This window comes from Macaca mulatta, chromosome 10 (genome assembly GCF_049350105.2).
Source record: "Macaca mulatta isolate MMU2019108-1 chromosome 10, T2T-MMU8v2.0, whole genome shotgun sequence".
NCBI classification, from domain to species: domain Eukaryota; kingdom Metazoa; phylum Chordata; class Mammalia; order Primates; family Cercopithecidae; genus Macaca; species Macaca mulatta.
Genome location: NC_133415.1, coordinates 32552751 through 32566657, shown reverse-complemented (window position 1 = coordinate 32566657; position 13907 = coordinate 32552751). Strand labels below are relative to the sequence as shown.

Below are 13907 nucleotides of genomic sequence, written 5' to 3'. Positions count from 1 at the left end.
CAACCACTTTAGCCAGCTCTTGGGGCGCGCGTGGCCGGGACGGAAGTGCGCGCAGGGGTCGCCGGGAATGCGCGCTCCTCTGGCTGACGGGCGGGCCGGGCATGCGCCACGGGCGTTTTGGCGGGAAGCGCGGGGCGGGCCGGACAATGAGAGTGTCCGCCGCCTGAGCCAATAAAGCTGTACTGGTTTTGAATCGCGGCGCGTTTCCCGCCGCTGGGGTCAGGGGTCGAGGTTCGGGTCGCGGGGCGGAGGGAAGAGCGGGCGGGCGGGAGGCGCCGGCGCCAGACGCGGAGGGAAGGAGCTACGAGTAGCCGCCCAGAGGCCGCGGAGCCAGCGACGACCGACCCAGCCGAGCCGCCGCCGCCGCCGCGCCCCCATGGCGGCCGCCAAGGTGCGGCCTGGCCCAAGCGGGGACAGGGTGGGCGGGCGGGGCCGGTGGGACCGGGGCCGTTATCAGCGGCCACGTGGGCGGCCCGCGCAGCAGCCACCAACCCCCGCCGGCCTGCAGGTTCGGCCGTCTGCTGGGCCTCGGTGGCGCGGGGTCGGGACGCGTGGGGTTTGGGGGCTCGAGGCCTGCGGAGTTGGGGCTTCTGGGGGTGCAGGCTCTGCAGAGGCCTGGGGGCTGCAGGGCGCCCGCGTGACCTTGGGGTGGGTTGGGGGCGGCCGTCGCCACGCGGGGCGGCCCCAGCCTCCGGGAACTGGTGCGGGCGGCGGGTTTCCTCCGGCTCGGCCCACTTGGGGCTTCCCACTAGTACGGTGCATTTATTCCTTCCGTCGCCCACGCAGCACTTCATTCATTCGGTTCTCACGTGTGGAACCGGCTCTGGCCTCTGTGGCAGAAGCTCGCGTTCCAGCGTGGGGCACAGGTCCTGGACGCGCCGACCCGGGCGGCGGCTTTGTTGGCTGAGGTGTATGGTTGAGTGCGGGCCGCTGCAGAGCCGCAGTGCTGTGGGAAACACAGAAGAGCAGCGAAAAGCTTATGTTTTCTTTTCCAGTTTGAGTCTAGTGGTGAAGTCTTAGGTCTCTTATGGACTTCTGGGTGACCAAGGCACGTGTTCTGGAAGACTCGAACCTAAAATATGATTATTGGTGCTCTCTTATCCTCTAAATTGGGTCAGGATTTCATGACTTTCACCGGTACAATTTATCTAGTTACTAACTTAATTTCTTGAACTGTGAAAAAATTGCTGGCAGAGCTATGAATCCAATGTAAATACTACCAGTCCTGTAGCGACTTTTTTCATTCTAGTAAGCAAGAGCACAACTATTTCCTAATTAGTAAAAGCTGAAATAGTTACATTTTGCTTTAAAGTAACATTTCAAAATCTATTTCGACCCATCATTGTGTCCTTTGATCTTCACACAGCAGGTATCGTCTGCATTTTATGGATGAGGAAGAAACTGATGCTCAAAGAGATGAGGCAGTTACTCCCAGGCCACTCTGCAAGTGCTGGCGGAGTTGTAGGGCCCACCATCAGTCTGTGCACAGATCTGACTGATGTCTGTCAATCTGGGGGAGGGGCCCCAAACTCGGGTGTCTCGCTGTAGGCTCATGCACTGAGTGTATGGAGCTGGGCGTAAATGCAAACCTTTCCTAGCGTGGAAGAGAGGGCCTAATTTCTTGCTTTGGGGTGGAGCCCATCCTTGTAGCTGAAGTCCCTTCACTGTCGGGGGGCAGACCACTGCAGGCACTGGTTGGGCTCTGGCTGTGAGCCGGATCCATAGGCCAGCAGTGTAACCTCTTTGTATTTCCTCAGGACACTCATGAGGACCATGATACTTCCACTGAGAATACAGACGAATCCAACCATGACCCTCAGTTTGAGCCAATAGTTTCTCTTCCTGAGCAAGAAATTAAAACGCTGGAAGAAGATGAAGAGGAACTTTTTAAAATGTAAGTAATCTGATGTCCCAGAAATAGGACCCTTTAAGGTTGAAGTTACAGCTTTTTTGGGTGTTAAGGTCTTGGCCTGACTTTTAATCAGACTGAGGTTCTTTAAAGAAAGGGCCTAAAGTTGCTTGATGACTAATCCCATGTGGAAATTTAACCCATTGCTTTTATGAATCTTCACCAGGTGCCCTTGCTGCCCTGCAGCCAGTTGCATGAAGGGCATCCCATTATTGCTGCTCTGTTCACTGACATGGCGGCCCCACTGCTGTTTCTTGCCACTGGCTTCTGAGGATCCAGGGAGTCCCTTTGGTTGAGCAGGGGATTTTAACTTTTTGCAGCAGAGTTCTTTGGCATTGTGAAGCTTATAAATCCCCCACCCGGTGTTTTTGTTGTTGTTGTTGTTTGAGATGGAGCCTCGCTCTATCGCCTAGGCTGGAGTGCAGTGGCGTGATCTCAGCTCATTGCAAGCTCCGCCTCCCGGGTTCACGCCATTCTCCTGCCTCAGCCTCCCAAGTAGCTGGGACTCCACGCCCGGCTAATTTTTTGTGTTTTTATTAGAGACGGGGTTTCATCTTGTGAGCCAGGATGGTCTCGATCTCCTGACCTTTTGATCTGCCCGCCCCAGCCTCCCAAAGTGCTGGGATTACAGGCGTGAGCCACCTCGCCTGGCCCACCCTTAATACACAACGTAATACTGCAATTACACGTGAAAATAGGTGATGGTTTAGTTATCAAAAACACCTGAAAAGATTCTGTACGTGTGCTTCTTGACACTTTCAGTTAAGAGCTATTTGCAGTGGTGGATACCAGCCTTGTGTCTTGTGACAGCGTCACAGCACTGCAGAGACTGGCCTGTCGCCTACACTCAGGATTGCAACAAACATCATGTTTAGTTACACACCGTAGTGAAATGAGATTGTAGTTTTTCCCTGTTCAAGTTCACGGAACCCCCCACCCTTGAAGTAGCTTTAAGAGTACAGGTTAAGGTTTGGTTGCTCTGGGGTGGGAGAGGGAACCAGAGAGTCATTCCTACTGTGAGTTTCTTCTCTAAGGAAAGGGGCCAGGAGGGATACCTGGGAAAGGAGAGCTGTGTGTCACCCTTTGGTCACAGAGCGTGATGGACATCTCCCTGAAGCCACTGGGTGGCCGTGTCTCCACTCTACTGATGCATTGCTGCAGCCCGTTTGGGAGTAGCTCCTTGCTGGGGTGAAGTGCTTGCCTCTATCCTCTCACTGCCCACGTCGGGTGGGAGGTGCTCCTGGTGGCCTGGGCCCAGGCTCTCCCTGAGGGAGGTGAGGCCAGCAGGGTGGGCCCGGGTCTTTGCGGTAAAGCCTCAGGGGCGTCCTGTTGGGGAACCTTGTGAGACAGTCTCTTGCCAGAATCATGTTGGGGCAGAGAGTGGAGTTGTCTGAGAGAGGCAGGTGGAGCTGTGCCCAGAAGGAGGGCGCCAGCCTGAGCCCTGAGTGCATTGCTAGGTTCTGGGTGCCCTGGTCCCCAGCGGGAGGGGCTGTTCCTGGGCAGGAGGGCCGGGTGTTGGCCAGGACCTGTTGCCTGATTAGAGGCCTGGGCCTCTTCTGTGGGTCATCTGACCTCAGGTGACCTGCCTGCCTCGGCCTCCCAAAATGCTGGGATTACAGGCGTGAGCCACCGCATCCGGTCGTCTAATTCTCTTGGTTCTGGAACTGGAATTCAAGATGACCTGGAGTTTGTTGGGCTGCTGCGCTTTCTGGTGGTGTGACGGAGGTCCTTGGCCCGCACCTGATCCATGCTGTCCCTGCAGATCTCTGGGGCTGGGGTGCTCTTGCACAGTGACCATGGGATGCCCAGCCCACCCAGGGGGCTTCTTTCCCTACATTGGGCCATTTTTCTCTCTTTTTTTTTTTGAAACGGATTCTTGCTCTGTTGCCCAGGCTGGAGTATGGTGATATGATCTTAGCTCACTGCAACCTCCGCCTCCCAGGTTCAAGCAATTCTCCTGCCTCAGCCTCCTGAATATTTGGGGCTACAGGTGCCCGCCACCCCGCCCAGCTAATTTTTTGTATTTTTAGTAGAGATGGGGTTTCACCGAGTTAGTCAGGATGGTCTCAATCTCCTGACTTCATGATTGGCCTGCCTCGGCCTCCCAAAGTGATGGGATTACAGGCATGAGCCACCAAGCCTGGCCTCTTTTTTTCTTTTTTTTTTTTTTTTGAGATGGAGTTTCGCTCTTGTTGCCCAGGCTGGAGTGCAATGGTGTGATCTCAGCTCACTGCAACCTTGGCCTCCCAGTTCAAGGGATTCTCCTCTCTCAGCCTCTTCAGTAGCTGGGATTATTGGCACGTCCCACCATGCCTGGCTAATTTTGTATTTTTGGTAGAGATGGGGTTTCTCCATGTTGGTCAGGCTGGTTTCAAACTGCTAACCTCAGGTGATCCCCCCACTTCGGCCTCCCAAAGTGCTGGGATTACAGGAGTGAGCCACCATGCCCGGCCTTTTTTTTTTTTTTTTTTTTTTTTTTTTAAATAGGGTCTCACTCTCACCCAGGCTAGAGAGCAGCAGTGGGATCATGGCTCACTGCAGCCTTGAACTCCTGGGCTCAAGGGATCCTCCTGCCTCTGCCTCTTGAGTAGCTGAGACTATGGGTGTTAGCCATCATATCCAGCTAATTTTTTATCTTTTTGTAGAGATGGTTTCTTGCTGTTTTGCCCGAGCTGGTCTCCACTGGGGGAAATATTGTGACTAGGTACAGTGGGGCGATCTCCGCTCACCGCACCCTCTGCTTCCTGGGCTCAAGTGATTGTCATGCCTCAGCCTCCTGAGTAGCTGGGATTACAGGTACCACGCCCAGCTGATTTTTGTATTTTTAGTAGAGACAGGGTTTCACCATGTTGGCCAGGCTAGTTTTGAACTCCTGACCTCAGATGACCCACCTGCCCCGGCCTCCCAAAATGTTGGGATTACAAGTGAGCCACCTCGCCTGGTCATCTTAATTCTTTTGGTTGTGGAACTGGAATTCAAGATGACCTGGAGTTTGTTGGGCTGCTGCACTTTCTGGTGGTGTCGTGACAGGCAGTTCTTGGAGCCTGAAGAGGGGCTGGGGCGTTTGTGGAGGCATCGGGTTCTGCAGTGCAGAGTTGTTCTGTGTCCTCCTGAGCAGGCCCTGCATGTGGGCCGCAGGTCTGCACTCTTACCTCATGGCTTTTCTTGCAGGCGGGCAAAACTGTTCCGATTTGCCTCAGAGAACGATCTCCCAGAATGGAAGGAGCGAGGCACTGGTGACGTCAAGCTCCTGAAGCACAAGGAGAAAGGGGCCATCCGCCTTCTCATGCGGAGGGACAAGACCCTGAAGATCTGTGCCAACCACTACAGTAGGTGGCCTTGGGCGGGCGTTCATGCTGGGCCCAACAGTCCTCAGCAGCTCAGCCTGGGACCTTCGGGAAGATTCTTTCAGGGCTGACTGGGAACTGGGGAGCGTGTTATTACATGGAGTGCAAGTTTGTGGTGTGTTTGTTGAATTTAAAACCAGAAATACGTTTTTCAGACGTGCCTCTGAACTCAGAGCAGGCCCGCAGCGAAGCTTAGAGCACACGGGGGTGTGGAGTCAGCCAGACGGGCCCTGATGGGAGGACGCGGCGCCCAGGCTGGGCTCGGGACGAGGAGTGAGTGCTGCAGGGCAAGGGGGCGCTGTGTGTGTGTGTGTGTGTGTGTGTGTGTGTATGTGGTATCTGGGGGGTGTGTTGTCTGGGGGTGTGGTTGGGTGTGGTGTTTGGGGGTGTATAGTTGGGGTTCTGGGGGGGTGTGTTGGGGTTTGGTGTTTGGGGGTGTTTTGTGGGTGTGTGTGTGTGGCGTTGGGGTGTGTATGTGGTGTCCGGGGGGGCTATGTGGTGTCTGAAAGTGTGGTGTCATGGCATGTGTGGTGTCTGGGGGGGTTGTGGTGTCTTGGGGTGTGTGTGTGGTGTCTGGAGGGCATCTGGGGGCGGTGTTTGGTGTCTGGGGGGTTTATGGTGTCTGGGACGGGGCAGTGTGTGGTGTCTGGGGGCATGCAAAGTGTGGTGTCTGGAGGGGTGTGTGTGTGATATCTGGGGGGGTATGTAGGGGGCATCTGGAGGGCAGTGTTTGGTGTCGGGGGGTTTGTGGTGTCTGGGGCGGGGAGGTGTGTGGTGTTTGGGGGTGTGTAGTTGGGGGTCTGGGGGTGTGGTTGGGTGTGGTGTTTGGGGGTGTATAGTTGGGGGTCTGGGGGGTGTGTTTGGGGGTGTGGTTGGGTGTAGTGTTTTGTGGGTGTGTGTGTGTGGTGTCAGGTGTGGTTGGGTGTTCGGGGTGTGTATATGGTGTCTGGAGGGGCTATGTGGTGTCTGAAGGTGTGGTGTCGCGGCATGTGTGGTGTCTGGGGGGGCAGTGCAAAGTGTGTGGTGTCTGGGGGAGGGTGTGTGTGGTATCCGCGGGTGTGTGTAGGGGCATCTGGGGGGCAGTGTTGGGTGTCTGGGGGGGGTTGTGGTGGTTGGGGGTGTGTGGTTGGGGGTCTGGGGTATGTGTGTGGTGTTGGGGGTGTGTAGTTGGGTGTTTGGGGGGTGTGTGTTGTCTGGGGGTATGTGTAGTATCTGAAGATGTGTGGTCTGGGGGACTTGTGTGGTGTCTGAAGGTGTGGTGTCTGGTTGGTTGTGTATGTGTGTGTATGTGGTGTCTGGAGGGGTGTGTGTGGTATCCGCGGGTGTGTGTAGGGGGCATCTGGGGGGGTTTGTGGTGTCTGGGGCGGGAGGTGTGTGGTGTCGGGGGGTTGTGGTATGGGGGGTTGTGTGGTGTCTGGGGTGGGGGTGGCATCTGAAGGTATGTGGTGTTTGGGGGGGTGTGTGTGTGCGTGCGCGCGTGAGATTAGGGGTGTGAGGGTAGATGTGTGAGGTGCCCAGGCGCCAGCCTCCCCAATTATGGTGCGTTCTACCCTCACCAGGATCTTCCCTGGGGAGGAAACGGGAGGGGACGGGGTTGAGAAGGTGACCAGGTCCTGGGCGCCTGTGAAGCTACATAAGTAGAGGCCCTTGGGCAGGTTCAGCCAAGAGCTCCAGCCACCCTGTGAAGGGTCCAGCCTGGCCTGCAAAGAAGTGACAATAGGTTGTCCCAAGTGTGCCTGGCTGCCAGCTGTCCTTAGATTGAACCTGTGCTGCCCGGCTTGGTGGCATGTTGGAAATACACTTGTCCTGGGGTGTCCCTTGGTAAGCTCCCTAGTGTCATTTGCCGAGTGTGATGTGTGTCCGGCGGGGCAGGGCCCCTCATCCCAGGTGCAGGATGACTGCTGGCAGGAGCCTGAGTGGCTCAGCCCTTGAGGGCGATGCAGAGGGGTAGACAGTGGTCTGCCTGTGCCATGGTACCTCGCTGCATGGCCTGACCTGCCAGACTTCCTTGGGAACTGGCTCCTGGGTTCCCCGCCCTCCCTGCCCAGCATATCTAGTCCTGGGGAAGCTTGTACTCTGGTTGGTCCTCCTCCTTGAGCCCAATATGAATAATTTCTTTGGGGGGGTCTTCCCTTATGCCCTGTGCTGCTCCCAGAGCCTGGTCAGGTTGTGGGTTATTGTGTGTGCATCATAAGTTGGTCCTGGGCCCCTAGGCATCTGGGCAGAGCCATCTGCGTAGCCAGTAGTGTCTTGTGCCCATCATGGGCCCTTAGTAGAGAGGGAAAGTGGCAGTGGGTAGAGGATGCCCTCTGGGTAGGGTGTTGGGGAGGCTGTGGGCTGGCTCGGGGGCGGGGTGTGAAGGGGGCATGCAGGGGGCCTGCATCTGCTGTGGCGGGCTGCAGTAGGTGAGACCCCCCAGCTCCCAGTTCAGATGGTGACATGTGGGGTATCCTGGGGGTGCATGTGGCCTGGGCTGGGCCTGGGCACCTGGGATGGTCCGGGTTCTCAGGGAGCTGTTCTGAAGAGTGGTCGCCTGCAGGGCCATCTCCCCTTGGGTCTGCCTGTGCCTGGGCAGTTGGGGTGGAGGCGTCCATTGCAGGCCGTGGCTCTGTCTCCTGTGTCCTCCAGGCATCAGTCATGGGGATGCATGGCCGTGGCCCCCAGTGGGCTCCCTTCTGGCAATTGCCCCACTTTCTAGCCTTCTGCTGCCCCCACTTTCAGACAGGCTGGCTCCATGTGTTGAGTTCCCTCAGGAGAGTCTGGACCCCCTGGCTTGTGCTCTGATGTCTAACCCAGGGCTTCTGACTTCACGGACGGGGTCAGGATGATCAGGGTTGGGCTTGAGTGCAGCCCTGGGATACAGCTGGGGCCTGCTTTGCCAGCTCTGCTTCTCTGTGTGCCAAGTGGTGTTGAACACTGCTCAGGATCTCCTTGCAGAGATAGCTTTACGGTCAGGGAGCAGGCTGCCCATTCCTGGTTAGGATGGTCCTGGTTTTAAGTAAATATGGGGCATTTTCAAAGAGGTTTGAATAAAACTCAGGCCCTGTGGTACTTTGTCTAAGCCTGGTTCTCCGACCCCAGACTGACCATCCCCGTGTTGTCTGAAGCAGACCCCTCAGGTTGGTGAGCAGGGTGCTCTGTGGCCCAGGGCTGGGTGGGCTGGCCTTTGCAGTCATCCCACCATCCTCACGAGCTTCTCTCTCCTCAGTCACGCCGATGATGGAGCTGAAGCCCAATGCAGGTAGTGACCGTGCCTGGGTCTGGAACACCCATGCTGACTTCGCCGACGAGTGCCCCAAGCCAGAGCTGCTGGCCATCCGCTTCCTGAATGCTGAGAGTGAGCCAAGGGGCCCTGGGGACCTGCCCGACTTAGGGCTCACCTGCGTGGCAGTGTGGCGGCTTATGTGCAACAAATGCTGTTGCCTTTTGGGGAGAGGGGGCAGTAACTGGGAAGTGTGTCGTGTGGGTTGCCCTGCCCCGCCATTTGGGGGCCATGCCCAGACTGAAGCCACGAGCAGCGCCTTCCCCCTAAAACTCAAAGCTGTGCCAAGTAGCTGCTAAACAGCAGTGCCCCCTCAGCCGCCTTGTGGCTGGCACTTTGGTTTGCTCTCCAAGCTCCGGTTCCCATCAGTTGTTGCAGAGCCTGAGGCCCAACCCAGGGCTTCCTCCCAGTGCTGATCCTTGTGCCAGGCTTTGGCTTACTGGGGCCAGGGGCCCCTCATGGTTGCCTGGGTGCCAGCAGGGGCTGGCATCTCTCCTGTGGAGAGATCCACAGGCCCAGGCTGATCTCTCCCCTGCTCAGAGGTCTTTACAGTCCAGATCGTCCAAGCTGTGTCCAGTGGCTCCTAGAGTAGTCAGTGGGTACTGTGGCCTGGCGCCTGGTAGCTGACCGTCTGGTGCCGAGTGACCTTGTCCTTGCTCTGGGAGTGGCTGCCCCAGCAGCCCTTCCAACACGGTTGGGAGCCAAGACTGTGGCAAAGAGGCCCATGCCCCTTGGTTGCCCAAGGGTCCGTGCTCTTTACCGCTCTGCCCAAATGGTTACAGTTAGATGAAGGAGACAAAAGGCCAGGGCCGATGTCAGGTGGTCCAGTCCTTTTAGGTCAGAAATTACCATGAAATGGGTCTTCTGTGAATCCCAACTCTTCAGACCCGGCAGAGCATGTCCCTTCCACTGCTCACAGCTCTTAGGAAATCTCTCTCTCTTCCACAGATGCACAGAAATTCAAAACAAAGTTTGAAGAATGCAGGAAAGAGATCGAAGAGAGAGAAAAGAAAGGTGACGTGGTGCCATGGGTGGGGGTGCTTCTTTGCAGACTCACTCTGCACCTGACTGTACTTCCAGGCGGGTGCTTTTTCTGTCTGCCAGATAAACATTCCAGAGTGCTGTGGCTGCCTCACCTATCCAGGGCGATGCAGCTCCCTGGGGACACAGGTGCTTCCTGGGGAGCCCTGAGCACTTGTCAGTGTTGCTGGCCTCACATCCAACTGGGCAGGCATTGGAGTCCAGGCATTGCCTGGAGCTCACCAGAAGGTGCTTTATGATGGCCCTCGGTTTGTCTCTCAGAGGGCTTGGTCACCTCTGCCGTGAGGCTGGACTGCAGCTGTGGTGGCAAGTGACCAGATGTCACTGAGCAGCCTGACCATGGTCTAGGCAGTGCTTGAATGCATCCACTTGGCTTCCTTTGGTCATTGAATTTCAAGAAGACAGACTCCAGGGGTGGCTTGGCCAGGCAGGAGTCTGTCCTGAGGGCGGGCAAGCCACTGTGGGTGGGTGACGGCGCTTGGGACCGTCCTGGCGAGGGCCATGTGCTTGAATGCACTGTGCTTCTGTTTTCTCACTGTACTGCCTGTGTTTTAGCAGGATCAGGCAAAAATGATCATGCCGAAAAAGTGGCGGAAAAGCTAGAAGCTCTCTCGGTGAAGGAGGAGACCAAGGAGGATGCTGAGGAGAAGCAATAAATCGTCTTATTTTATTTCCTTTTCCTCTCTTTCCTTTCCTTTTTTTAAAAAATTTTACCCTGCCCCTCTTTTTTGGTTTGTTTTTATTCTTTCATTTTTACAAGGGACGTTATATAAAGAACTGAATTCAACATTCAGGTTGTTTTTTTTTTGTTTGTTTTTAATTTTTTGCCCTATTGAAGATGACTTCAGAAAATCCATTCCCCAGTCATGAAAATGTACTGTGCTAACTTTCTTTTCCATAGTGGAAACACTTATTTATAGTCATCAAAAATAGTGAATAAAAAACACATTTGGAACCTGGACCAGATGGCAGGACTGTGTGTGTACGGGCCCCTGTGCTGTGAGCACTGCTTGCGTAAAAGCCCCCCAGGTGTATGTCCAGGCCTGTCTGCAGCGCAGGTGGGTGCTGCACCTCACTATAGCCTGGGTTCCCGGGAGACACCCTGGTGTCTGAGGTCGTGTGTGTGTTTTGCTGTGGGTCTTGAAGCTGAGGTGTCTGAGCTGGTGCTGGTGAGGGAGCCTGGCCAGGGGTGTCTGGTGCTAAGTGTTGTATTCATGCACGGCTGTGGGCTGGGCAGCGTGGGCTCTGCCAAGGCAGGCTCCACTGCGCCTTATGGCCTGAACAGCCACTGCTTTTTTCTGTGGTGAGGAAGGGTGGGCTTTCTGTGTTTTGAGGAGAGAAAGGAAGACCACCAGAGTACCTTGGCTTTGGAGCAGGAGGCAGTAGCCAATTGAGTGGGTCTCTGGAATCGGCCAAGGCTGACTGGCCCCTGTGGTAGAGTGGCCCCTGTGGAGGGAAAGGCCAGTCCGGTGTGCTGGGTGGGGCTCAGCCCTGTAGCCCTTCTGTTAGAAAGCCTGTCATACCTTGACCTTGGAGAAAACTTCTGGGGTCTTGGCCTCCTGAACTTGAAGTCCACACTTGGCAGTGTTGGAGTTAGGGGCATCTGCAGTAACTTTAAAGAAGGAGATGTTTTCCAGTGTGCCATTGGGGGTTGTCACGTGTAATGGATTGTCTCTGCAAACACCATCTTAAGTGTGTGGTCTCAACTGCCATAACGTGCCCTGTCACCGTTTATCATGAACCAGACGTGCTTCACTGTGAGGCTGGCTGCCTGCTGCCATCACTTGCTCTTTTGTGTCCTCCACCTGGGCCTGGGCCCCGGCCCAGTTCTCTCTGGTCTCCATGTGCTGTGTCCTGTCTGGTTTAAACACCAGTCCTTTGTCCCTCTGGGGCTGGGGTCCCCAACCCCTGGCCTACTGACCCGTACAAGTCTGTGGCCTGTTAAGAGCTGGGCCACACAGCAGGAGGTAAGTGGTGGGCGAGCGAACTTTACCACCTGAGCTCCTCCTCTCAGATAAGCAGGGCATTAGATTCCCATAGGAGTGCGAACCCTATTGTGAACTGCACATGTGAGGAATCTGGGTTGTGCACTCCTTATGAGAACCTAATGCCTGATGATCTGAGGTGGACAGTTTCATCCTGAAACCACTCCCCTACCCTTGGTCCATGGAAAAATTGTGCACCAAACTGATCCCTGGTGCCAAAACGGTTGGGGACCACCGCTCTGGGGGATGTACTTCCAAAGGCAACTACTCAGGTTTGTTTATTTTTACATAAATGGGAACCACTTTATGGTCTCTAGCATCAGCCAAGGCTGACTTTGGTTGGCCCCTGTGGCAGAGTGGCCCCTGCAGAGGGAAAGGCCAGCTCAGGAAAGAAGGCTGTGCTGACTCCTCGTGGTTTCCAGTGCCCTACATGTTCAGAGAAAGTTCTTTGGTAATGAACTATGGAAATGATCCCTGAAAGTATGGTCTTTGCTCCTGGTTTTAAACAGCCCAACTGAAGACTCCTCACTGGCATCTTGCCTGTGTTCTGTGAGCTGTGGCCCTCATGCTCGTGGACGGCTTTTTAGCAGGTTGGCAGGGGGACAGTGGTGCACTTTGCACCCAAGAAGCCTGTGCCCCGTGCCGAGTGAGGTCCTCGTGTTGGGAGGGTGACGCTGTCCACTGCAGACAGTGCCTTGCTGTGCCGTGTCACCCTTGGGGCCACAGGCTGGGTACAGGTGTCAATTGGAGGCTTTGATGTCTGTGAAAGGGAGGGCTCCATGCACTGGCTGGAGCTTCCAGGAGGGAAGCCCTTGGCTAGGACAGGCACCCCACGCCCCCAGCACAGAAAGGATGTTTAGCATTCTGTATTTGATTTGGGGTTCTAGTAAAATTCCAGGCTGACTTCCTTCATCTGCGGATGGGAGAAATGTCTCCAAGGAGAGTCCTCAACAGTGGGAAGGCCCCTCGGAATGGCTGGGATACAGTGCCATCCTGTGGTGGGGCTGTGTTGCAGGGCGCATTTGAGGATGCAGCTTGTTGACACTGCAGGATGTGATGTGCTGCAGGAAGGGAGCTGTGCTGGCCCCACGGGAACACAGGGTAGGCTCTACAAGGACACCCATGTGGGCACTCACGCCAGCTGTCCAGCCCAGTGTGTTTCCAGTGGGTCCCCTTTGGCAGACAATGGTGAGCGGAATGGGGTCCTGCCGGTGCTAGGGACTATGTGAGAAATGCAGTGTGGTTCAGCCTTCCATCCCAGGTCTGTCTGCCAGGTTGCAGGCTGGGGAGCCTCCTGCTTTCTGCTTCATTTTCCTCTTCCCTGGGATCTTAGCTCTTCTTGGGGAGGAAACTAGGCCATGGGCTCGGCAGCCATGCTGGTGGGGGAGGCCGGTGCTGACCTCACTCAGTTCTCTGTCTCCAGTAGTGGGTCTGTACTACTGGGGATCCCTCTGCCCAGGCCTCTGTGTTAAGGAAAAGGGATCCCAAGGCCAGATGCAATGGTTGACACCAGTAACCTCAGCACTTTGGGAGGCAAAAGCGGGAGGATCACTTCAGGCCAGGAGTTCAAGACCAGATTGGGCAACATAGTGAAAGACCCTATCTCTACAAAAAAATTTAAAAAATAACCTGGCGTGGTGGTGCACGTCTGTGGTCTCAGCTACTTGGGAAGCTGAGGTGGGAGGATCACTTGAACCCTGAAGGTTGAGGCTTCAGTGAGCCATGATTGCACCACTGCACTCCAGCCTGGGTGGCAGAGTGAAACCCTGTGTTAAAAACTCAAGGGAAAAGGCATCTCACCAAGTAGGCCTGATTCCGCTTCTTCCCACAGTCAGCATTTGATAGTTTACTCCAGGGTTCAGCTGGTGGAGGAAGGTGACTGTCCTGGCACCCTGCACAAAGCATGGACTTGGAGTCAGACCTGGACCCTGAGGGGTTCTGTGGTGTGTGCCACTAGAGGAGGCACTTCCTTGGGGAAGGTAGGAGCAAGGGGGAGGCTAGAGATGGGCGCCAAGTGGCAGGTGTGTTGCCAACCGCGAGGCTCACTCGTGGCCACTGCAGAGCCCAGGTAAGGAGGCATCTGCTCCAGTGGTGTCTGCTCTAGGCTCACCATTGTGCCCTGAGACCCCTCCACTGCCTTAGTGCTTGCGAGCACCTCCTGGATCAGGGCACCCTGAGAGCAGTGCTTACCACTAGAGCTGCCTGGGAGAAAGCCCATCACCATTTCAACAGCCACAACCCTGGCCTGCCCACCCTGAGGAGCTGGGGCCGGGTGCTTCCCCAGGCGAGCAGGGGCCTCCAGGCCAAGGAGCCTCATGCCTGCACAGCATGGTAGGGCCGCATGGGGTTCTGGTTGCAGGTGA

General features: G+C 55.9%; 1 protein-coding gene, 1 non-coding gene and 1 pseudogene across 6 annotated transcripts; 2 read left to right on the top strand and 1 right to left on the bottom strand.

Moving 5' to 3' along the window:
- The first annotated feature begins 242 nt into the window (after positions 1-242).
- Positions 243-10520, top strand: RANBP1 (RAN binding protein 1). Of its 5 annotated transcripts, none has more exons than NM_001260864.2 (6): positions 243-391; positions 1758-1894; positions 5081-5238; positions 8465-8593; positions 9467-9532; positions 10118-10261. In NM_001260864.2, exons 1-6 carry the CDS (start codon positions 377-379, stop codon positions 10213-10215), a joined length of 603 nt encoding a protein of 200 aa, NP_001247793.1. In that variant the 5' UTR covers positions 243-376; the 3' UTR covers positions 10216-10261. The 5 variants fall into 5 exon arrangements, with proteins under 5 accessions (NP_001247793.1, XP_015005213.1, XP_028683285.1 ...); XM_015149727.2 differs by having other exon boundaries at positions 284-391; positions 10115-10520; XM_077949019.1 differs by lacking the exon at positions 243-391 and adding an exon at positions 886-1048 and having other exon boundaries at positions 10118-10520.
- LOC114670691 (small nucleolar RNA SNORA77) lies at positions 9566-9690 on the top strand. Its single transcript, XR_003720387.1, has one exon. It is a non-coding gene; the product is annotated as a small nucleolar RNA SNORA77 (small nucleolar RNA).
- A 1322-nt stretch (positions 10521-11842) lies between the features above and the next one.
- On the bottom strand, positions 11843-12034 carry LOC114670717 (small nucleolar RNA U3; annotated as a pseudogene).
- Between the last annotated feature and the right edge of the window lie 1873 nt (positions 12035-13907).

Bases quoted from the DNA above. Each gene is read 5' to 3' on its own strand.
- RANBP1 (XM_028827452.2), top strand. The intron at 1,895-5,080 runs GTAAGTAATCTG...CTTTTCTTGCAG, and splicing joins GAAGAGGAACTTTTTAAAAT to GCGGGCAAAACTGTTCCGAT. The intron at 5,239-8,464 runs GTAGGTGGCCTT...CTCTCTCCTCAG, and splicing joins GATCTGTGCCAACCACTACA to TCACGCCGATGATGGAGCTG.